This window comes from Accipiter gentilis, chromosome 9 (assembly GCF_929443795.1).
Source record: "Accipiter gentilis chromosome 9, bAccGen1.1, whole genome shotgun sequence".
NCBI classification, from domain to species: Eukaryota; Metazoa; Chordata; class Aves; order Accipitriformes; family Accipitridae; genus Astur; species Astur gentilis.
Window position 1 is genome coordinate 23,686,772 of NC_064888.1, and position 24,317 is coordinate 23,711,088.

At 40.4% G+C, this 24,317-nt stretch overlaps 2 protein-coding genes across 11 annotated transcripts in view; one reads left to right on the forward strand and one right to left on the reverse strand.

The window, feature by feature from the left end:
• The window catches only part of WDFY4 (WDFY family member 4), a 145,683-nt gene extending 142,190 nt beyond the window's left edge, over nt 1–3,493 (forward strand). For 3 of the 4 annotated variants that reach the window (XM_049810144.1, XM_049810145.1, XM_049810146.1), the window contains exons 61-62: nt 1,830–1,941; nt 3,086–3,493. In XM_049810144.1, coding sequence (XP_049666101.1) covers nt 1,830–1,941; nt 3,086–3,152 — 179 coding nt within the window. In that variant the 3' untranslated portion in view covers nt 3,153–3,493. The remainder of the gene's footprint in view (nt 1–1,829; nt 1,942–3,085) is intronic. The other variant, XM_049810148.1, reaches the window with a different exon arrangement.
• Nucleotides 3,494–11,715: 8,222 nt separating this feature from the next.
• The window catches only part of VSTM4 (V-set and transmembrane domain containing 4), a 42,447-nt gene continuing 29,845 nt past the window's right edge, over nt 11,716–24,317 (reverse strand). Inside the window, exons 8-10 of one of the 7 annotated variants that reach the window (XR_007507251.1) lie at nt 15,467–15,545; nt 13,776–13,976; nt 11,716–12,726 (exon numbers count right to left, since the gene is read on the reverse strand). Coding sequence is in view for 6 of the 7 variants with exons in the window: in XM_049810152.1 (XP_049666109.1) it covers nt 13,849–13,976; nt 15,467–15,545 (207 nt within the window). In the remaining variant the exon portion in view is untranslated. The other 6 variants (XM_049810152.1, XM_049810156.1, XM_049810153.1 and 3 more) reach the window with 6 other exon arrangements.

Below are 24,317 nucleotides of genomic sequence, written 5' to 3' on the forward strand. Positions count from 1 at the left end.
AGATCCTGCCCTGGGCTGGAACATGGAAGTTTGTTGTCCTTGCCACCTTAAATGAGGTCAGAGGCCCTTCAAACTGGTTGGAGGCCAGCAACACACCCTAGTACATGGAGCTGTTTATTCAAGGCTGTGCCAAGCTGAAGTTGATACCTGGGAGTTCTCGCAGAGCTGAGGTTAATAACATGATGGGGCTACAGTGTGGACTGGTATTAAAACCAATCCAAGATCACTTCTCTGTTCTAACAAATACAGGAGCTGAAACCTGCCAGGGAGCTTTAAAGGCACATCCTAAATAGCACAGCTTGCTTCTTTTCACAAGCACATTTTATAAGAGAAAGGAATTATGTTGTTAGTATGTATAATTTACACCATTTATTTGCTGTGATCCTCATTACAGACATTCTCTATTACTTCAATTTTAGGCATACAATTTGCATAAATAAAGAGCTATAGATGTAACATCTGCATAAAAAGATATTATACAGTAATTGGGCATTACCACTGAGATCTTCAGAAATGCTGTTCATGGAACTTGGCATCTACATTACTTAGATTGCTATGTGAAAATCTTTATACATACAGAGGCGTATTGCTAATGCCAAACCAGATGCCCATCCTACCTTTTGTCATGTATCAGAGTAGCTAGAGCCAGATACTTCTAGGGAATGTGCAAGAACACCAGACATCCAAGATGTGAGATAGTCTGGCTGTGGTAGCTACATATTAGTCTTCATTGTGGTCTCTAATCAGAGATTGCTGTAAGTCAACGCAAAAGACTTAACATTCCTTCCAAAGTCCTTGTAGTATTCTGTAATCATTTTGCAGATTCTTTCTACACATAGAAACATTCAATTTGTTTTAAGAATTTCCTAAGTTCTTGTCCATAACTTCCTGTGGCAGAAATTTCCATGTCCTATTCACTCAGGTACGATCACATAGGCATGTCTCTGAACAAACTGAGATTTTAGCTATTTTTAAAATTTTTATCTTAAACAGTTTTCTGAATGAGGACTTAAAAGCTGCCCATGGGAGCACAGCAGAATACTCCTGTTTGTGGCTTTTTCAGAAAGGACTGTAGAAGACATGCACTGACCCCAGGCATCTGGTGATGTGTAGACACACACACCTCTTTGCACATGGGCATAAGGATGCATGTTCTCAGATGCATACAGCAACAGTGTTTAATAAAGAGTTGAGAGGTGTAATCAAAGCAGTGACATGCTCCCTTAAACCATTCATATGACTTCAGAATTATTTTAAATGGCCCAATATTCCCACATCTCATTCTATGCATTAAAGAAAATAAAATTAATACAAAACACAGCCATTAAAAAGACCAAAGTAACTATGATTGAGTTATGTTGTTAAGTGTGTGTGTATGTATGTGTGTGTATGTGAAATGTTCTCAGCATTTAATTATTGGTTCTGTTATGAGCAGATTTAGATAAGTTGATAATACCAGGGCTTTATGTAATTTCTTTTTACTAGGCAATTATGGGCTGTATTATATCCTGGCAGCAAGGTATTGTGGGGCATCTTATTAAGCATAGAGCCAGTGAAAACTGATGAACAATTTTGCTGAACTAGGCATGCAATTTAGAAAGCAATAATACACAAATCCAATTTAGCACACAATTGATACAGCCGCACGTCAGCACATGTAACTATCATAGCCACAAATTAAATTGGGATGGGCCTATTTTACAACAGCACAGGCTGAGATTAAATATATTTGTTCTCAACTTAACAACTTGCTGACCGTAAATAATAACAATCCCATCCATGCTGCCCCCAGACACTTTCTAAATATTTATTTTTGAACCACACAACAGGTAACAAGTGTGGAAAACATCTTGTTCTCTGTCGGGAACTGAATCCCAGCCTTGCCTTGACTGGAAAACCAAGTAAGACCAGTCCAGTGGTGACAGCGCTGGCTGTATCGAGGTACTGTCCTTCCCTTTGCATTGCAGCCGCTGTCCGGTGGAGGGCACTGCGCCAGCCTCAGGGTCTTCACCACCCAGCCCCAAATCGGCAGGGGTTTTTATTTTATTCTGGAGTTAGTATTACTGTTGGTTTTTGTGGTTTGGGTTTTGTTGTTGGTGGTTTTTTTGGTGCTTTGTGTTGTGGTTTGCTTTTTGGGTTTTGTTTGTTTGTTTGTTTTCTTAAATCTCAGTCGAGTCACTCTCAGCCAAATGCAGACACTCTGGGAGTTGGCCTGGATAACTGTATTAAGTGAAGGATGTTGGGACAGTCAGTGGTCAGATAGACAACCCAGGAGAAATAGCAGGTTTCAGCTAGAATAGCTGTAGAGGTCAGTAGCTGCTACACTATCTCTGCACCATAGAAAAAACTCTTCCCTAGGAGTTGTTGGAGGTTCTGTCTCCCTAAAATGTAAACGGGAAGATTTTGGCCAATGGACAGCTTTGTTGTTAAACTCCACTCAGTTTGCACAGCCAGCAGTATTGGAGTTTACGCAATCCCCCTCCTGCAGTTTCATCTGGCTGTAATAGTTGTTGTTATCTCTTACTCCAGGATGTTACGATGTACTGTATAAAACAGTTGCTGTCTTTCTCTCCAAAAGTGTTGGCATTTTGATAGTTGCTGAAATTATCCCTATATTCTGCATGCTCAGATTTAGAGCATTTCATGAGTGTGAAGTTTATATGCATTGAAAGTGGGAAAGTTTGCAGGGGAGGGTTAGTTTCATTAGTGTTGGTGGCACTGCATGCAGCAGAGATTTCAGTGGCTGAAGCCATGATGTTATGTGCTAACAAGTCTGAATTCTGAATCTAGCCAGTAAATTATTTAACATTCATAGAGTCTTGGAGAAGGGTAAGAGCTTCTGATCTGGCCAGGTTGTTCACAACTAACCCATGGAACTCCAGGAAAGTTTGGATCCAATTCTAAGTTCAGTCTTTGAAGTACAAATCTTTGTCTACTCTATATCAGTGTTCTTCAAATTTAACATAAAAGATAACCTACTCCCCTGAATGTTGCATCCTCCTAATGGCTACACATACAGGAGAAAGCATTGATCCTATCTGTGTCTTGTTCTTAAACTTTTTTCTCTTTTTCTTTCTTTCTCAAGAAATTCCTCCAAGCTCCTAGTCGGTGATAGCTGGGGAAGAGTCTGCTGCTGGTCTGTGGATGGGTAGGAAGAAATAGCCAAGAACTCTTGTTTTTTCAGCCTTTTGGATGGAGAGAAAATTACCCTTCAGAGCATGAAAGAATCAGAGAAACTGGAAGCCTATGGTTGCAGACTGAATCTCAAAGGAGTTGTTGGACTGACCCTGCGGTCAAATCTGATTGAAATTAGAGAATGGAATCCAAAGTTGTGAGAGACACTGACAGACATGCACATAGACAATGAGATTTTGCAGTATTTGTCCTGTGAAAACTTTTGTATTTTAAATGTTATTTTAGATACTGAGTTTGGCATTGTATTTCACAAATAATAGCTAGCAAATAAAACTGCCTTGATTATGCCAAAGAGCAATGTAGCTGAATAAAATTCACATATTGTAATTTTAATAACATGAGATCTGAAAATACTGAGGCTTTAAACAGACGTTAAGTGAGTTTGTTGCGGTATCTTTTTTCTTACTAACATGCAGGTATGTTAATATACCCATTCCTACTCTTCCTCCTACCCTGAATCTGCATGAAAATGTATGCATGCCTTCTGAAAAGCTATTTTGTTTGCAAAGTAAAGGTAGGAATTCCCAGGTTGATAGTGGTGCCTTTATCCAGCCCCATTGTGAACATGTGTTACAGTGCAATCTTTAGTTTCCTAATCTCTGACTTGTTTTTTTCATAGTGAGCAAGGCAGGCAAAATGCATGGAATGGATGAGGATGAAGATCTGACACAGCTGGTTAACATATTCTTTCATTCTCCTCCTTCACTGCCTTCTTTCCTAGCTTTGTCTAGATGATCCATGGAATATCAGTGTATAAAACGTACTTCAGGATTTACCTTCACAATCACCCTGCATGGTAGAAGTGGGTATTTGTAGCGTAATAAATGTAAGTGCCATTTGTGTCTCTAATGGAGATGGAGAAAGTGTGAAAAATCAAGCTCCTTAAGATGTTATGATAATTTGAAGGAGCTAAACTGACAACTTAGCTCCCTCTCTCCCCTGCCCCTCCTTGACCTGGTAAAGAAATAGAGTATCTTATCATATACACAGAAGGGCTGAGTACCCACTTAGGCAGACCCACTTCCTGAACACCACAGACTGGGTCAGGGCAGAGCCAGGAAGAACACGAAGGACATTATGGCCATGAAGGCCCTTGTGTTCATACCACCAAACACAGCCCTGAACAGACAGAGCTGGGAGAGTTCCCTGATTTCCGCTACACTGGGACTGGTTAGCACTGCAGGATTGTAGTCCTGTGTGTGCTGCACTGGACAGTCAGAGATTAAGGAACATGAGGAACTGCTATATGCCAAAATCTTGGTGCTAGAGACTTGCCAGCATCATTTGAATGAATCTGGATTAGGAGACAGGTTTTTACCAGTTGTCTTCTAACTACACCATCAACTTTCTTCTTCTTGTAGGGCGCTGCTTTGTTAATGACTCTTCTTTTGAATTATGTTGCTGAATAAGAAAGACTGCCTATGGCAAACAGCTTCCTTCCTTACTGAGTGCTGAGACATATCCCCGCCCTAACCCACCCCACAGCTTGGTCTAACCTCCACAGTGAGTGAGGTAATTGCCTGTAGAAAATGTAGTAATTAGAGGCTAGCTCGTGATGCAGACATACAAGGAAGACTGCATTATGTCTACACAGATGACCTGGCTGGTTATCCTTTCTAACCTCCAAGTGCGTGACTTGATGTCTCAAATACTATCCTTTCTGTGCTCAGTGAAACATACACTGAAAACAGGCCAAAACGCACTGATGTTTTTGCAATCAAAGTAACCCTATGGAGCAAAAGTGGACCATGCCCATCTTTCCTTTTCTTGAGGACTGAGGAAAGGTCAATTGTCATAGAATTCAACAAAATTGAGTACACTGCTTCTTTCCTCTTCCTTCTGCGCATTCCTTAAAAACAACCTGTGATTTGGATACATGGACCGCAAAACGTGGACTCCTGTCAGCTGTGAATACAGCTTTGCTGAAGCATGATAAAGGTGATTAAGAGCCATGAAAGAAGCTCACTACCTATGTTTTAATTTACCTAGTATGCATCTTGATAGCTTACTAATTGTGTCTCCTCCTTTAGCCTTTTCATGCAGCCTGTCTGCAAGTAGCAGATACTTCCTTTCCTAGAGCCTGCACTGGCACCTACTTTGCAGCCTGGACAGCTGCACTAATGGCTCCAATGCTCTAGACATCAACCTGACTTTGTTTGGTGTGAGAAGAGGCTAGCTGTAGGCTAGCCATGCATGGATTTGACAGGCTCATCTCCTTGTGCCTAACGTCAGTTGTCTTACATCTTCAAGAGAAGGATGAGGTGCATCAGCTGTTTTGGATCACTAGAACAAATCCAAAGTGTGCAAGTGTGAATGGAAGTCAGCAGGTTACCAGCTAATGTCTTCCTGAGTCAAGCTTGTTCTAATGTTCAGGGAGTTGTAATCTGGGAGAATATAAAAGGCAAATGGATAGAAGTGGTTTGCAATTTCCCCCTGGTGAAAATTCTGGTTAGCAGTGATTTTTTTGGTTGAGAAAGTTTTGCGTTCTTCTCGAGCTCTAGAGGATCTTTCCTCAGAGTTGTAAGTCATGAGAAGAAATGCATACTGTGAGTACCAAAAGCACCACTCCTTGCTTGCAGAGTTAAGGCACAAATGTAAGCATGTAGCAGTCATCACATTCCCTAGGTCTGATACAGCCAGTGTGTGCAACAGTGGTAGAGTGCTACCTGGTCATTTTTCTGCAGGCAAGTCTCTGCGACATGAACTTTTTGCTCTTAAAAGCACCTACTTTTATATTTGTGTTGGTCTCCTGTGTATTTGATAAATGATGAATGTCCATGAAATTCTCTCAGCTCTAGATGTGGAGGTAGCTTTCACTGACACATAGACAAGACCTGGTGCTAGCTCAGGGGCAGTAGTGGTGGGTATCCTGATGTGATACTCATTCTCTCATGGTCGTGTGGGATGTAGGGGTAGCAGATCTACAACATGCTTGAAAAATTAAGCAAGTAGAGCAATTCCACAGCAAATACTTTGAGCATAACTCCATTGTTGCTGTAAGTGGCACAGTGTGAACATCAACAGAGTGTTGTAATTATCTCCGAACCAACTTTTGCAAGGGGTAAGTAGCTCAGGGTGAGAATTACCCTCAAAAGAAGTCCAATCCCATTAGGATAAGAATTGCAGAAATAAGGCACAGTCTTACCTCTGCCCTGTAGGGAAAACAAGAAGAGAAATGTGGAACAGCACAACCTTTATGTGACTTTAAAAAGCAGTTTAATCTAATCGAGGATCATAAACCCTAAAATGCCTTAATCACACTTATTCGGTTATTACATAGATGATCTTGCTTCCTTGTTCGGCAATAGAAGTCTTATAAATATTACAGTGAGCATCAAATACTGGCTGATTTCTGTAGCTTTCTGTTGGCTACTAAACACCAGAGCTGCCTGTGCATTGCCAGGCCTTTGCATCCTCATAAAAAAAATTTTGCTCAAACCTTTTTTGAGAAACCCATGCAAACCAATCTGTAACTCCCACAGGGAAGTTTCCCCTGTGATTGTCACCATGTGCTACTGTTCCCAAATCCTTTTCATACAGGGATCTCAAAGCTTGTTACAAGAGGGTATTGGTGAGAAGATCATCTCGTTCATGATTGCCTATGGCTGTCACAAGGGAAGTTATCTGAGAGCCATATGAGCTAAAATCATTTGCAGGAATATGCTCCCTTCTGCATGAAAATGCAGCTTGTTATGCTTGTCTCTCATTTTTTGGGAGGGACATCCAAAGAAAGTTGAAAAAGGAGCCCAGAAAAGCTCTGGACCTGATCCCAGCTTTCTCATCTCCTCCCACTTGATACTGAGCACCTCTGAGCCAGGTAGGTGGAGTGATTTCTTTGCTTATGGTCACACACATCACTTAAAGATCAGACTAGTTGTTGCATTATGGTGTCACTCTTCAGACATTTGCATAGCAATTACCATCATTGACATCAGGTAGGCTGATGGGAGGTGTGAGAGAGAACAGGACTGGTGGAGTGTCCTGGTTTCAGCTGGGATAGAATTAATTGTCTTCCTCGTAGCTGGTATAGTGCTATGTTTTTGAGCTAGGTATAAGAAGAAAGTTGATAACACGCTGATATTTTCAGTTGTTGCTAAGTAATGTTTAGTCTAAAGTCAAGGATTTTTCAGCTTCTGATGCCCAGCCAGCAAGAAGGCTGGAGGGGCACAAGAAGTTGGGAGGGGACACAGCCAGGACAGCTGACCCAAACTGGCCAAAGGCATATTCCATACCATGTGACACAACATCTAGTGTATAAACTGGAGGGGGTGGGGGAGTGGGCATCACCACTCGGGGACTAACTGGGCATTGATCGGTGGGTGGTGAGCAATTGCACTGTGCATCATTTGTATTTTCCAATCCTTCTATTATTACTGTTATCATTTTATTAGTGTTACCATTATCCTTATCAGTTTCTTCTTTCCTGTTCTATTAACCTGTTCTTATCTCAACCCGTGAGTTTTACTTTTTTTCTGATTCTCTCCCCTATCCCACTGGGTTGGGGGGAAGTGAGTGAGCGGCTGTGTGGTGCTTAGTTGCTGGTTGGGGTTAAACCACGACATGGAGGAATGCCAACCTTCCCTATGCTTGTTGTCATCAGAGCTCTTCCCAAGTGTCAGGAGGCTCCTGGAAATTTGCCACATGAAGATTTTAAAAGGGAACCCCCTCATTCCCTGCACTGCAGTTAAATGTCTTGTAGCAACTTGGCATCTGGAACCACGCAGCCTTCAGCAGTACATTGGGATCTTGGTAATGCAGCCTTCAGCAGTACATTGGGATCTTGGTAACCATGAGTAATATTTGCTGTAATGAGTATTGAGCAAATGTAGGCCTTATGATGGGGACAGCTATGCCTGTGTTCAGTCATCACTTGATGTGTTTCATACTCAAGTGTTACAACCCTATGCACGTGAGGCATTGTTGTTGTAGGGCAGTCACTGAGGGAGCAACGGTGAGTGTGCTGGCTGGGTGGCTGGAGCTGAGGATGTCAGGTGAGTCCTGTGGCGAAAAGAACATCGTGAGCTCTTATGGATGGGGGAGAAGCTGTCTCTGTGTGGGTGACTGCAACAGCAGCATGAGAACTTTCCCTGTTTCAGGTCAGAAATTGTCTCCTTGTTCAGCTTGGACAGGAGACTCTAAGGACTTTGCTTCTCCCTTGTACACCTGTTCCCTGGCGAAGAGGGACAACGAAAAGTCATGCTCCCATAGCTACTCCAGTTTTGGTGGGATGCTCAGCTCTCATGGGGGGAGTGCAGGGATTAAGCCACTGCAATGAACAGTGCTCTCCGGCCACTCCTGTGCTCAGTCCATTCCCCATGGTCTCCTGGCTGTGGCAGTCTCTAGTGGAGAGGTGGTGATAAGTTAAATCTCCTCTGCCAATGTCTATGTCTTTATACCCCCTTATTTTACTGACACTGCTGGACTAACCAAAATAAAATGCAGTCAAGGTGTAGTCATGTAAGTTCCCATTTTTGACTGTCACTGTTGCAGAGCACCAGATCTGGGAAGCAAGCAAAAGGCATATCTTTATTGTGACAGTGAGACCATGCATGTTGTAAACAAGGGATTTCAGTAGTGTTATTGAAATAACCATAGTTACTGCCAGACTATGAGGTAATTTGGTTGGGAAGGCGAAATTCTGATTTGCTCCAAAGCCTTTGTCTGCCCGGCAGGCTGGCTTCTGCTGTAACCTGGCATTTGTTGACTTTTGTTGTGTAATGACCGAGTTGCCATCTTGCTGGGTGTAGCAGCCTGTGCTGTTCATGGTGGGTGTCTGTCTGAAGCTCCGTGCAGCTCTTGGCTCTTCTGAGCCCGATTATGAGCTGAATATATACTCTGTATTTGGGCTGTATATTTACAGGACCTTCCCTGTGGCAGTGCTGGGACTGTGATAAGTGGGAGGAGGCCCACTAGAAATCTACTCAAGCAGGTCTAATTGCACCAAATAGAACAGCTCAGTAGAGTGGAAAATAGTCCTTATATATCTACCCGAAGAAGATAATGACCTTTTAAATAACAGAAGCAATTTTATTTCAATACCCCAATTACTCTGAACTCTCAAATGTCAAAGTGCCGAGCACTTTCAAAATAACTTAATTTAGACATTTATAGCACTTAGACACTGCTAGTTTCTTATCTAACCTAATTATGGGTTGTACAGGAAATTGCAAAGCATCCCAATTAATGTTATTTTTTATAGTGATACATAGGAGTGTCCTTTGCCATTTGCTGTCGTCATGTGCACAGTGGTGATTTACTAATTTTGGCTTTTGAGTTAGTTGCCTGGCAGGACACAGCTCTCCTCTTCTCTGGCTGTTCTTCGAGAGCAAGCAAGGAGGAAGTAGAGGTAGAAGAGAGCATAGCTATGTTTGCCTGAGGGATTTGAAGGGCACATGTTCCTGTGAGAGCAGAGTGCCATTGCAAAGCAGGACCATTTAAGGCGTAGAGGTGCCATTTAGAATAATGATGGCTGGCTGTCAACCTTATTGATCCTCTTTGATCTGAGTACCTAGGCCAGCATTCTCCACTTACTTGTCTCCCACAGGACTAGTGCAGGGGAATGAGATTTGTAAAGCTGCTTAACTGGCTGCCTGAAAAATCCCTTCACAGATGGTGCTGAGCAGTTTTCCTTCTAGTTTCTGTGCACAGCAGGCAGAATCAGAGGTGGAGGAAGTGGTGTAGCACCACTGAGGAGCATCCAGTGATGCCTTGTTTGCTTTTATGGTAAGGGAAGGACACATGTCACATTACCATGTTTGAAAGTGATAACTGTTGCACATCCCCATGTCTTTTTTGCCCTGTATGTTTTATGTGATGCCTTGGTTCTGTGCTGTACTCCCCCCCGGTGTCAGAGAGAACTGTTAGTAGTCAGAGAAGTTCCTGCACGCCTCCTCTTTCCTGAGGATAATCCAAATGATCAAGAGCTAATTTTTCAAAGATAGATGTGGGCCTGTGGGTAGCTATGTACTGTAGCTGCTGTCAGCTGTGCCCAAGACCCTGCCAGCCCAGAACAGGAAGGCAAAAGCCCTCAAAGGTGATCTTGTCTTGTGCAGCTCTGTGCACAGAGCCCTAATGCCCTGTTGCATTCTCATTCACTTCCTTATGGTAAAATATTGCTGCAGAAAACATAGATAGGACTTTAACATGGTTTAACAACTCAAATTAAATCCAAGAGGGAAAGGTTTTAGTTTGACTCAACAGCTTGCATTCAAGAGGGGCACAGGGAACAGGGACTTCTTAGTCCCTTTGCCCAAAGTTTTTCCCTAGCCAGGACCAGAACCCAAGTGAGCTTGCCTGGGGACCCTGTGCACAGGACCTCTTACTTCCCTGGTGTGAGATGCAGGAGAGTCCCAGGTCCTGCACAGCAGGGAGAAATGCAGTTGCAGTGAATAGCTGTGTTATGTACTAAAATGAAAACCTGAGCAAGTCTCAGCTGGACACTCGAAAAGGACTGCCAGAACATTTCTGACTGGGGTAGTCAAAGATGGAAAAGCCTCTCGTGGGGTTTGCATACAACCCAGCAATGCTGGTGAGGAACAGGAGAGACTTAACACAATATGGTGCCAAGATGGGTAGGACTCTTACCCTACCTATTGCTATACAGTCAGTAGAGCATACTGCTTCAGCATTTAGCCTCTGAGTAGAAATGCTGGAATATGAAACTGCTGTGAAGTTTGCTGAAAGAGCTGGGGCAGTCAGGGAGAGGGGATTGTTTGAGATCCACATGTTGGAGCTATGTTGTGTTTTGTGCAGGTGTTTCAGCAGGTGTTTTCCCATGTGGGCTGTGCTCAGAATGGGGTCTGGGAAGCCAGCTCAGAACCCAAACCTAATCATTCCCTGAATTTCAAGGGCTGTTTTCTCTGGAATAATTTGTTAATCTTTTCCACAGAAGCAGTGTTGGGAATATTTGTTCTTTACAAGAGGAAAGCCTGACAGAACTGAGGTTGTCAATTCTCTTTTCAACTTTCCTTTCAATAGTCTTCAAATATGGAGAAGCCTGTTAGGAGGAAAGGGAGATGTTCTGGATGTCTACTGGGGAAAAGGCAAGAAGATATAGCCTATATGCTAGGAAGCATTTTGAATGATTAGGGCTGTGGAAATGGATGGTGAGAAGAGTATGGAACCTTATCATCATAAGTTTCTAAGAAGAGGTTTAGACCAACCTCTACCAGGTTAAGTCAGGCTGAGTTGGTCCAACCTGGAGATCAAGTAATAGACTAGCTGGCATCTCAAAATATGTTCTATCTCCATTTTCTCTTTTTTTTCCGAGAGGAATAACACAAACTTAGAGTATTCTATTGACACACAGTCTTTCAATCTACCCTCCCTCCCAACCAAGGTAGTAAAATGGAGTCAAGCGAGGTGGTGTAATAAAGTACACCAAATGAGTATATTTCAGATTAGTGCAGGAAACTCAGAAGAGCAACTGTTATGTAGCAGAATTTAGGAATTTTATGTTTTACCCTGGCAGGTTAGACCAAAGCCCAAAAGGGTCTTTGCTCCTTGATGTCACTCACCAGAGGTGTTTTGGGGAAGCCCTCAAAAAGCAGAATTTGACCTACAAATCAAACATCAAATGAGACCTCATTGGGTCTGAGTCCTGCTATGCTAGCAGAACCTGGCCAAACCCTGGCTAAGTACAAAAGTTTATTGAACTTCTTAATGAAAAGAACCCCACAATTATGTTACAATTTTTCTAAAACAAATAATTTGCTTGTAATTACAGAGATAATGACATTCTGACCACACCTACCAATTAGAAAGTTGTAATAAAGAGTAATAAAACACCTTTTCCTTGGGCTGCAGAATCAATCCCCACACAGCCCACAACACTAATATGATTTACTCCTATTTGCTGATGGAGGATTCTAGTAATAAAATTTAATGTGTAGGAACAAGGTGCATTTAACCAAAGCTGTAAACATCTCTAATTCTATTTAAAGCTATAGGATGCAGTACATTAACATTTAACAATCTGATACTAAATTGGCATGAAGCTAATAGAGCTGTATTTGTCAAAATTTCAGTACTAGCCCATGTTTTACCAATGACAACAGAAGGAGTAACCAAAATAGTATGACTCAGCAGACTCCAGCTGCTGCTTAATAAGGTATTAAGAGTCGTCATGGGAGCTCCTGTCATAAAAGAACAGTGGACCACATTCAGCTCTGCTGTTTTGCTGAAGCCAGACAGAGTTAGGCCAGACATTAATTCAGCCTTGCCGTTCCTGTTAGAAGGAGCTAAATCCAATTTATTCTGCATTTCTCCCACCAAAGCACATCATACTCTGTGAAATTTTCTTCTCCATAGTCTTTAAAGTGAGTATACTTAAAGGTGTACAATTAATTGCAAGATAAAGGATGATGTTTTTCTTTCTCCAATGATATGATCTGACATTATTAAATCTGGGTGGACGCTGCATAACAAAAGGCATAGGAAATGTCTACTCAGGAAGATGGGTGTTCTCCTAAGTAGTATTTCTGGCCTCCTTTCGCTCAGCTGGTCTGTTGCCTTTCAGGGTTCTTCTGTCATCTGAAGTCAGTCACAAATGGAAAAAAAATTAAAATCATGGAACTTCTGCAGAATGAAAAATTCAATTGCCACCTATTGGGATTGTCTAAATGCTGAGTATGAGATAAACATATATCCTCGAATTGTTCTCTAGCAAGCAATAAATCCTACACAGACTGAGAGAACTTATTGCACCAAAGAAGGTAATTTATTTAGCTCAGTTAACTATTATTTTGGGGAATTAGATATCAAATATAAACAAGAATATATAGAATATTAATACACAAAGAATGATATTCATTAAAATACTAGGCATAAACATACAGTAGAGGATTTTTCTGAACAATGGGCACAATGGCCAGTTGTATGTAAAAGGAATGTTCATATACATCAAACTTTAGAAAGTTTTCACAACTAAGTGGTCAACTCATTAATGTGTTAGGGTTTTATTTTTAATTCCAAAGGAATCACTAATAAGTTCTATTTATATATACTATATATAGTATATATACTATACTTTTCTGAGGCCTTCCTTACACCTGTCTGCATAAGCGATGTCCTCTCTGAATAGTCAGTTGAACTCTGGCTGTTCCAAAATTGATCCCTGAATGTTTGATCACTCTTTAGCACCAATTTCTTTTTGGTCAATGAGTTGATTGCTGTTGTCATTGAAAGTCCATCACCCGATCAGAGGACAAGAAAAGATACCATGCCCTTTTGGTGTGTGATTAAACTCCTGGGATAATGAAAACGTGAAACAAACATTTTCTTGACAGCTCACAAATGCAAACATTAAAAATGCAAATAATTACTAGCAAACCTCTTGATAAAAGCTAGCTTTAGTTTGGAAAGAACTGTTCTGATGAGGGACTAGAGTTGGAATTTGTACTGTACATAACGGCCAAGCTTTTCTTAAATTCTCTTTTTTATACAAGAGATTTTTATCTAACATGGAACCAGGTGACTGTATTTTACATTTACACATCCTGGCTATACAGTAACAGATTATGTATGCTGCCTAATTTCTATCCCTGTTCAAAAAAATTAAAAAGCAGTTTATACAGACTCACTTATTCTGGTAAAACCCTCCAAAAGGCAGTGATGTGCTCTATCCCTTTGTTGTGTGTCCCCATTCCTGCATTGTCAGCCCTGCCCAACTCTTCTGTGCTCCCATGTAGTAACAGGAATAAGAGCATGAGTACTCCTGCGATGGTTCCCAGCTGTGCTCTGAGCCCCAGTGAGAAGTTGCTGTATCACTAAAAAGGCCTGACCTGTAAAGGAGGAAGCAACTTGGATCACCTTGGTGAGGATTTCAAAACCCAAGGCCTGCGAGTGCTACTCCAAAATCCACACTGGATACTGCTGAGCGAGTGGCCCGTCAAGCGTCTCCCTCCCAGACCTGGAGAGGACCTGGCACACGACAAATATCAGATCTCCATGGCCTGATCGTGAGCTAAAGAGCCCATGCTCTTACGTGTCCATTAACTCTATGGTTACTCGAGGGCTAAAGCAACTCACCCTGAGCTTTGGTGGAATTTGGGCATTGTAGATTTAGAAGCTTGAAAACATCAGTCTAGCTATCCTTCATGACTGAAATGCCTAGGATGCCACAGAATACCCCATTTTCCAGGAATGCGTATCAAAGGAAAGGGAAGAATTCCTTCTCATTTATCAAGAGGTGAAGAAAGAGGAAGAGTATTTTGTGCTCTCACATTAGGCTCATTTCCCTATCTCCTGAGCCCTGGTCTTTCTAAAGAAATAACTCCAACGTAAGTGAGCAGGGTGTTAACGGAGTCTGCTCCATACTAAAGGAGAAGCTGTGTGATTTTTCCTCTAGATCAGCAGCTCAGTAATGTAGGCCACAGGAGGAAACTGTTGCAGGTTTGGAAGCACCAATCTAAATCAAGGCCAAAAGCAGTGTCCTGGTTCTGTCAAAGTCTTTAACTTACTATCAAGTTTTTCCTATTCTCAACCAGAATTTTAAAAAGATCAAATCCTGGAAAATGCTCCCAAGCTACAAATATTCTTCCTTAAATTATTGGGGTTTAACTATGGATGTTTCTTTTGGATTATTTTGAAATGTCTGTTTTCAAGCACTTAAGAAGCACTTTACTAGAAGTAACATAAGTTTTTAAAGACAATGTCATTTAAAAGGGAATTTGAAAATATAGACACCAAACCTTTTTATAACTATTTCTTGAGGGAAACAAAAGAAAAAGCAGTTTTAGCTTTTCCTTTGCTGTGAAAAAAAGTCTCAGCTTTACTGAGCTAATATTTTTCTGATGGAAACAACAGCATTCAATTGACAAATTTCCTGGTCAGTGGTCTTTGTCTTCAGAAGCAGGCTGATGTGCATAGATCTGCTACTAGTCCTTCTGAGGCTTAATAAGATGTTGATGTTTGCAGCTGGACTTGTCACATTAGTATCAAAGAAAGAATAATGTTTGGTATTGAAAATGCCCCAGGTGGAACTTCAGTCCATTTAAAACAGGCGGGCTGAACACTATGAAGGGTGTCTCTCGGATGTCACTTGTAGACCAGCTGCTTTTTCTATGATTACTTTCAACTACATTTTGTTTAAAAGTCTCATAGAAAAGTAGAAGTGCATGAATGGAAATAAAAAAATAAGGACATTTGTATGATTTTTATAAATAAACAGCACAGCAAGAATTAAATAGAACACGGACAAAGGCCATTTATACAGGCATGAACTATTACAGCTTGTTCTCCTCAAAGAGTATCTGTGCATAGACTGTCGTACTGGGAATGCCTTTGGCTTCCTGAATCGGCTTCATAAGTTCAAGTTCAGCGTATGTTAAATTCTCCTCTGCAATTTTTGGCTAGGAAACAGAACCAAGAAATTACAGTTATAATGTCGTTACCGCTGAATATAAATATTCTATAGAATGGGCTATATTTCTTCTCTCACACATGCTAATTCTACTATACTGTTAATCAGCACTAGATTTAGTTGATAGAAGATGAAATTAATATTAATAATAAGAAACAGGAAATAGTAGGATTTTCAGGTTAATTTCCAATTTCTCTTTGTTTCTCAAACACTGAACTTTTTAATTGGACAATTCAAATACTGCAATTTTGAAAGATGTGTGTTAGCAAAACGTTCAGCCTCGTTAATCCTAATTTCCCAATTTAATTTTAGTTATTGCAGATTACACAATTTGAAATATATATGTCAGATTTTCTTCCTAGCTATAAACATTGGACCAGTTACATCTCTAATCACAGCCACTCACAGTATCTCTCAATATGTTTCTTAACAGAACCAAAAACCATGCTAAAATTATGCAGAAGGCAGCAAAAATGGATAGAATTGAGTTACTGTCATTCCAATGTGATTTCACCACTTTTGCTGTGCTATAGATGAGTTCAGAGTTTAGAACAAAGGCCATACCACCAAAGCTGTCTGATGTATTACAGTGGTTGAGTTTTAGACTTAAAACTATAAAACTTAGCTAAAAGAGATGTTATCAAGACAATTTACTGAACAAATTTCACGTGGGTAACAGGATAGCTTCCTACTGCTATTGGGGACTTCATCCAGACTCAGAGTGGTGGCTTAGAAGAGGAAAGTCTTGTCTTGTGTTCCTTTGTGTGTGTTGGCTCATCAGCTGGGAGTGGGTTATTCATAACAAATGCACCTCCTCAGAAAATGTAGCAACAAATAAAAGAGTTACTGTGGAATTGTATGTGGGGCCCTAGTACTTGAAATAGATTTCAGTTCATCTGTAGATTAAAGTCTGTGCTTCCTGAAGAAGGGTGAAGTGCTAAGGCCCTGTGCAAGTGAAGAACTGGAGAATTTGTTCTTTTATCTTTTCAGGTACTGTGTTCTACCTGAATATAACTGGTGTCCTCAAGTTTAAGCCTAAAAAGGACAATTAAAACACCAAAAAAAAAACATTTCAGCCATGCAAATTTTTGCAGTCACAAGACTATACCTCATAGAAAAGGTTGCATCTCTAAGACCAAGAAAGGCTTTGCCAGTTGTAAACTGAAAACTGACTCAAAGTTCATAAACCAAGATTTTCCATGCAGTATTTAAATGTTATAATGAAGAAATTGACAATATTTTCCAATGCCAAGAGTTTCCTTTATGTTTTATTTACTGCTATTTATTTCTTTCTGATTTAACATAAATGATTCCTGTTTCCTTGAAATGTGTTTGAATAAATATTATATTGTCTTCTGGCTAAAAAGATAAACATCTAATATCCTCTGAAATCAGTCCCTGTGCTCCCTTGCTTCCTGTCTTTTGCACTGCTCTGGAATCCTCTCATTTTGCCTTGACAATTGCTCATACTCTGTATTTCAGATTGTTTCCCCGTTGGTGGATCAGCTTACACTTTTCCAGCATTAATTTAATCTTATTTCTTCTCTGCAGATCCAATCCTGAAATACTTTGTGCAGCTGCTGCAAGTGGTTTCGTTGAAGTCAGTTGATCTGTGCATGTGAGTAAAGGCCATCTGCAGGCTGTCTGAAGGTCTGTAATCTTTGCATTTGATTATTCACATGGGCTTTCCTCCCTCCTTTGCAGGGGTAGTCCTATTTGATCTCAGCTTCTAGTCCTCATTCACTATCAAATGTGCCACTGTTGACTACACAGAAAATTTCCTGTTTTCGTTGAATTCTCTTGTGTAATGATGTAAACGGATGCCCTGTGGATCCCAGCCTGATCTTGTATGTAACAGAATTAGAACCACACATTTCTTTTCTTTGTTTGTGTATCAGGACTGAATTGAACCACAGTGTTTAGAAAGACATCTGTCCTATCCTGGCTTTGGTGGCTTAAAGAGTTAGAAAATACTCTTGGTCAACTGCTTTGATACTTATCAATTATTACATTCCCCTCTTCCTTCTAGCCAGAGAGTATTAGCCTCAGTTTCTAGATGCTTAAGTTGTTTTTGCCTTTTATGGTACATTAAAGATTTTTTTTGAGATCTCAAAACTATATGTGCCCACCTATTCAATAGGTAGTACAGAGGCTAAATACAGGAGTTGAAGCTGGACATCACAATAACATCAGCAAATGTTGAAGATTTTCTTCTCAGTGTATGATAGCTCATCTAGTCTCTATTTGAAGGTATTGGGAGTTTTGCTGCCAACTTCAGTGGGTGTCACCTCAGACCCTCAATGCAGAATGATATAGTGCATGTGAAAAGCCTCCTAAAAATGAATCTGATAAAACTTTCAAACAAGCTGTTAGTCACTGCCAGAGTAAAACTCTACATCTCCTAAGACTGACCTGGTACATCTTTCGAAGTAGAAATATTTTCATTGTTCTGTAGAAATCAGTTGCTCAGAGCAAGCTAAATCTGTATATGCTTTCCCCTTTGCTGTTTAATTGTATTTCATGTTATGTTTCCATTTAGAAAATGCCACATGTCCTAAAATAGCCACCCCAACGCCCAGCTCATGTAAATTTTAGAACTAAGATTTATGAAATCATATTGTCCAGGTGTTCTATTATATTATCTCAAAATTGCATTGTTTTCCAGTGTAGATTATCTCTTTATTCTTACTTTATTCTATTATGTTTGGATATGAAAAATAACACTAGATTCCCCAAAACAAGTCATTGGGCAGTAGTGGCTGATGTGTTGCTTTCATACATTTTTATGATGTTCCTATAGTAAACATAATTTAATAAAGCCAAAACACACTAAATAAATAATTGCATCTAGAAAAGCAATAAAACCAAATAAAATTAGTACTTTCATAAGTGGAAAAGGTACTTCAATTACTGCTACAAGCAACAGCACACCATAAAATGTGTAGAATAATTTCCCTTATGCATATTTCTAGTATGTAATAATTTGATTGAAAATATGAGGAAACACACAGGAGGTTCAAAATTGTGAAGGGTATACAGTTTTCAGCAAAGGATGCGTAATAACAGTGCATGGAAGCCAACACTACTTTAAAGTACCTATGGTAGCCAGGGTTTTATTCCATATACTCTTCTGTACTTCATTTATCAACCACATGTTTAATTTAATTTTGCTGGTTTGTTTGTCCAAAACCAATTTTTTTTGAACGGGCAGCGAAAGAAAACTAATTCTATGATTTCATATCTCATTTGGATTGGATAGCATTTTGGCAGTGTAAACCTGGAATCCTGCCACCACCTCCTTTTTGGAACAATAGCATGACTTTAATAACTGATGTTAGAGGTGGGACTGATACTAGGGCAGAAGAGGAAGAGACAGTGAACGACTGGCCATTCACCTCTCTCTTTCCATCCTGGCTCTTCACTTAGGAGGTCATTGGGATTTCTATGGCTACAACACCCTTTCCTGAAAAATTCCATCATTGTTCTAAAATAACATTGAAACGATTTCTTCAAATAGAATTCTATTCCAATGTGACATTTCTAGATACAGTCTTTATCTTGTATCTCTGTTTTCTCATCTTGGGATCACACACTTTGCACACAAATACAAATTAGGAAGAGTCATCATTTTTCCAGTGTATCTTCTGGCAAATGCAAAATTACCCCTCTTCCAGATTTCTTCCAGTTTAATTTTAGTTTATTCCAGTCACATGGGCAATTACTCGAATGAGTTCACTTATAGGAACATTTTTCTTAATAAACAATCTGCAAAGTCTATCATGTGAGTATTTAAAGGAAATTAAAGTATGTGTATACATAGTTTTGCTTTTATTGAGTTTGTCCAGTATATAAACATGTTAGAAATTACCTAGAAGGGTTGGATTTTTAATGAAAACTACTCTGATATTTATGTCATGATTACCAGGAATAAATTTAACTTGTCTGGAAAAAAGAACTGATGTCAACTTGCACTTATGGATTACTGCAATCTCATTGTTCCATGACCACACCAGTTATCATGAAGATGACAAAATGAATGTGAATTTCTAATTTAAAAAAAAAATAAAATTCCCCTGGTTCTAGTTTACTATCAAAAATGAGTAGAAAAGGGCTCAATTCCCAGTTCACTTCAATCTTATATATTTTAGTGACTATTGCTGCAGACATTTGCCTTGGAATTCCGTGTCTATATGATCGCATGCGATGTTTTCGTTTGGGATATGATGCAGAAGGATTTTAACATGGACCGGGGCAAGAAAACTGTTTATAGACCAAACTGAATTTTCACCTCTAAGTTCTCTGGATTTAACAAGCATATGTCCCAAGTTCCAGTCAGAGCTTCACAATATTTTTAGTAATCCTAATTTCCTGCAGCAAGACTTGAAAATGAAACCCCATCCTCACTGGCATGCCCTGTGCTCATTGGTGAAGCTATCAGGTTAGCAAGGATAAAACCTTGCCAAGTATGCGTATGTTTGCTGGTTTGATGGCCAATACATGGCAAATTGCCACCTATGGACTGGCCATGCTGTGCTGTTGGGTGCACACTGCGGTACCAGGGGGATGCTGTAGGAAATGTAAATGGGAAAGGTGCAGAATCAAGAGGTGGTAGTGAGGTTTTTTTGATCCAGTCTCTAGGAATTGCACTCCTTTCCAGGTTACTCCACAGCACAAAGAAAGCAGCTCTGCCCCAGTGTCATGAAGTAGCTCTTTCTTAGCAAGCACATGCTGGAACTACCATTTTTTCTCTCCCTTTCTCTTGCAAAGGCCAAACTGGAATCTTTGGCCTTTTCCCTTTCATATTTGAGAAACATCCTGGTTTGTAGTCACACTCAGTAAAGAGCTCCACAGGAAAAATGTGAATACTGTCCAGATGACATGGCCCAGGAGCATCCTGCCTCCCCACCTGAGCACACTCAGTCAGAAAGTGTCTAGACAGGACTCTCCAGGCCGACTGGATGGGCTTTGGCCACAGGTACAGATTGTTGCTTCTTTCTGCTTGAATGCCCCGATGGGAGGAAAGTGCATACTGCGTGCAGCCTAAGGAAAAGGGGCTAGCCCATCTTTTCCTCCGGATATCTTCTTTTCATAAGCATCCTTCTTTTGAAGCTGTGGGAGGGAATGGCATATGTCTGCCAGCTTGGCTATCACCGGAGGGTCAGTTATGGAGGTACAGGCAAGAGTGTGCTGAAGTGACGATTCAGTATGTTTAGTGGACAGGCTGCAACCCCCTTGTGTGGGCCACCAGGACAGGGGGAGACAGCACGTGCTAGCAGTGAGGTTAGGAAGGATTTTGCAAAGTTAATAGTGAGAAAACTCACTGTACACTGTAATGTCAGAGAGAAAAGGATTAGCCTTCAACAGTCCTTTTTTTTGATATACACTGGAAAATCACTCTCTCTAGAGTGTGTGGTCTTGTGCTGAAATCAGTAGTACTCCTCAGGGCCACAGATACCCTTTATGCTCAAACCCTATGAACTTTGGTGGGATGGCTCCTTCATTAAGGTAGTAACTTAACTCAGGAGTCAGAAAGAGATTTTTTTTTTTTTTAATCTTTAGTGCTTAGAGAGTTTACTAATCTCAGTGTCTTGACTGCAGGCAGAAATCCAGAGATTCCCCTGGAAGAGAGGAACTTCAGAAATTACTTCTGCAGACCTTCATGTAAATCTGAAGCTAGATCTGCAAGATGAGTTATCTCCTAGAAATGTAACTGTTGGCCAGTAAGAGTGCTGAAATATCAAGGGACCTGTTGTCTTCGCAGTGCCAAAGCTGAGAAATAGGACATTGGGAAATACGGAGAGTAGGAAGTATGACTTTTAGTGGCACTATCAGTTAAAAAGGACAGGTTGTTTCCATTAAGATGCCTATTTTTCACTCCCTAGAGTAAAAAAATACTTCCCAGACTCCCTGGAAACAATATTTACAACAATCTGTGAAGCCTCTTTCAGCATTGCATCTCAATTTTGCTACTGAATCCCACAGAAGTGATGATAACAAAGTCGGGGACAAATATGATTTACTAAGTCCCATTGAATGATTTTATTTTAAAGAAACAGAATCCCACAAATGTAGGGCAGGTAGTGACTCTAATGGGTAAGCCATTCCACCTTTCTTCATTAACAGAATTAACTATACCTGGCAGAGGTTTGTCCAGCCTGTTTTAACAGCTTTTGGGGAAGAGCATCATCACCTTTGCGAATGCTTTATTCCTTTTACGGTTGCAGAATTATTCCTAGATTCTAAACCAACATTGCTGGAAATCAGGTTGATTTCTTCTTATTCTTCAAAAAGGCCCAAGGAAGTAATTAAAGGTTTTCAGTTCTCCGGTGACACTTCTATTACTCCAAATGTCTTATCACACAAAAATCACCTGCTGTGGGATTTTGTAAATACACAAGTCTCGGCACAATTCCAGCAAGAGATGTTATGTATTTATACAAACTGTTCCTTCTTGGGAGTAAGGATAGCAACCTGTGAACTGAATGGGAAAGCAGGCATAACTCAGTAGCCGTGAGTATGTTGTGTTCTGAGTGTCAGCCTGAACGTGTAAATGATATTAATGTTCCTATGGACATCTTACATCTTAAGAAGAGACTGAAAAAAAAAAAAAAAAAGATTATTCATCTCACAGATAGAGAAATTACGTGGACTGTATAGAAATATTCAAGAATCACAGGGAGTCAAGGAAAAAAATGTTTACGACTCCTTTGTATATCATAGGTACAATGTTACTTGAAGTCTGTGGAGATCAATAATACCTTAAGAAATTGGGAACTTAAATCATCACCCATTGTTATATATTGTGGAGGAAACAACTCTTCTAACAGAGGGTGGCATAGCTTTTAATTTAAAATCATCCAGGAGAAAGGAAGACCTGATTGTTCCCAGATCCAGAATCCACAGATTACTGAACAGATGTATTTCACTTCCTTTTTCTTTCTCAAGGAAAGGGCCACTAGTACCTACAGGTTAAGAATAATGAGGAATCCCACTAGTTGCACAAAAAAACTGACTAGCCTACCTTTCCTAGCTAGTTTGATGCATATGGTACTGTCCATATTGCCCAGTTGAAACCAGGACAGGTATAAGACTGGTTTAAATGACATAGTGCTTAATTGTAAGATGAAAAAGAAGGCAGGGGAAAAAAATCAGTTTGTCCATCAAGTACAATCTTGCAATGTGTAAATTTGCTCCCAGGTTGCAGTGAGGCTGAAGCTGCAGGACAGCAGGCTGGAGCCCAGCTTAGAAGGCACAAATTTCCCAGCAATCAAAAACCAAAAGCAGCTCTTTACATTTCAGAGCTCTGACATGGTAATCAGACTGCAGACAATTCACTCGCACATCTAGACCCCTCTCCTGAAAGGACTCCAGGATCACTGGTTCTGATATACAGTGGATCTGGTTGGTTTGTTGTACAACGGGAAACGTACTCCTGAAACCTAAAAGTCAAAAGGATTTTTCAGGTGAAGGAAACTTAAGCTTCTGGGCAGCTTTAGGAGCACCTGTCTTCATTGCTTGATTCAGGAGTATACAACAATGTAGAACACTGAGCTAAAAGTGTAATCCTGAAAGCTTGATTTTGCTGAGTACATGAGGATGATGAGACCAAGTCACAGACTTCTCAGTTCCACAGGTGTCAAACCTATGTCAAGTTCCTGCTCAAAACAACACCCTTCTGCTTTGTGGACATGGTAGGAGCAGGGAAGCTGTCCTTTGAATTAATACTTGCAAATTCCAGACTTTCAGACTTATTACTCGCTACAGAGTGAGCACTTTCAGCACTGGGACTGTCCTGACCTGCACTGGCTGTCACTCAGCACATTGTCAGCACTTAGCCTATAATGGTATATAAGGATGGGATTTTCAAAGCTGCAGAAGGAAACCTGTGCTTCCCATTTCTGTTACATCTGTTAAAACCTGGGAATCCAGATCTCTGAGCTGGCTTTGCAAATCTCAGCATAAAATATGTAAGTGGTGCCTAAAAAAGGCAGGCAGGTAGAATGCGTGCCCAAGATTATGCTTTCACTCAAAGTTAACAAAATGAATTCCAGAAATTTCCCTCAGTCTTAGATAACCATAAGCCCTTCCTGTTTCTCAGGTAGCTTTTACATCATCATCATCAAAAGAAAATCTCTGCAATGGTGTGGTGCCAGGCCACCAGTGATCCAATCCATGCTGAGATAAGTAATGTTGTCTATGCTGTATGAGCTGAAGGTAGAAGGATGTTTCTCCTAAATAGCTCAGCTATGGTTACTGAAAGCACTCTGCTTCAGAAGTCACGCAGGACCAATATGTATTCTGTGGTGGGGAACAAGAGAAGCCAGATACACTCTAGTAAAGAGGTTATTCAAGAGGTTAGTCAGTGTAGGAACAGCAGAAGCCAACTCTTCTGTACTGCGTGCTTTACATGTACAATGTGTTTGAAGAACTAAGACCAAGGGGATCATTTGTAATACAGGATATACCTACTTGATTTCAAAGTGGGATGATTATATGACTTAGCAGAGGCCACATAAGACAGCAGCAAAATCAGAAAGGTTCCCTATAGCCTGTCTTATCTGTGCAGGTATTCCTCCCCTTAAAATTTAGTGTGAAAATGATGAAGTCAACAAAAATTTTGCATAAGTAAAGACTGCAGGATTTGGTCTAACCTGAAGTCATGTCCTTCCCATTGGCTCTAGTGAATCACACAGGCTCCTAAGCCTGGTGGTGCAAACCTTCATGAAAAAGACACTGAAACCTTTTCATTTAGATGATGTTC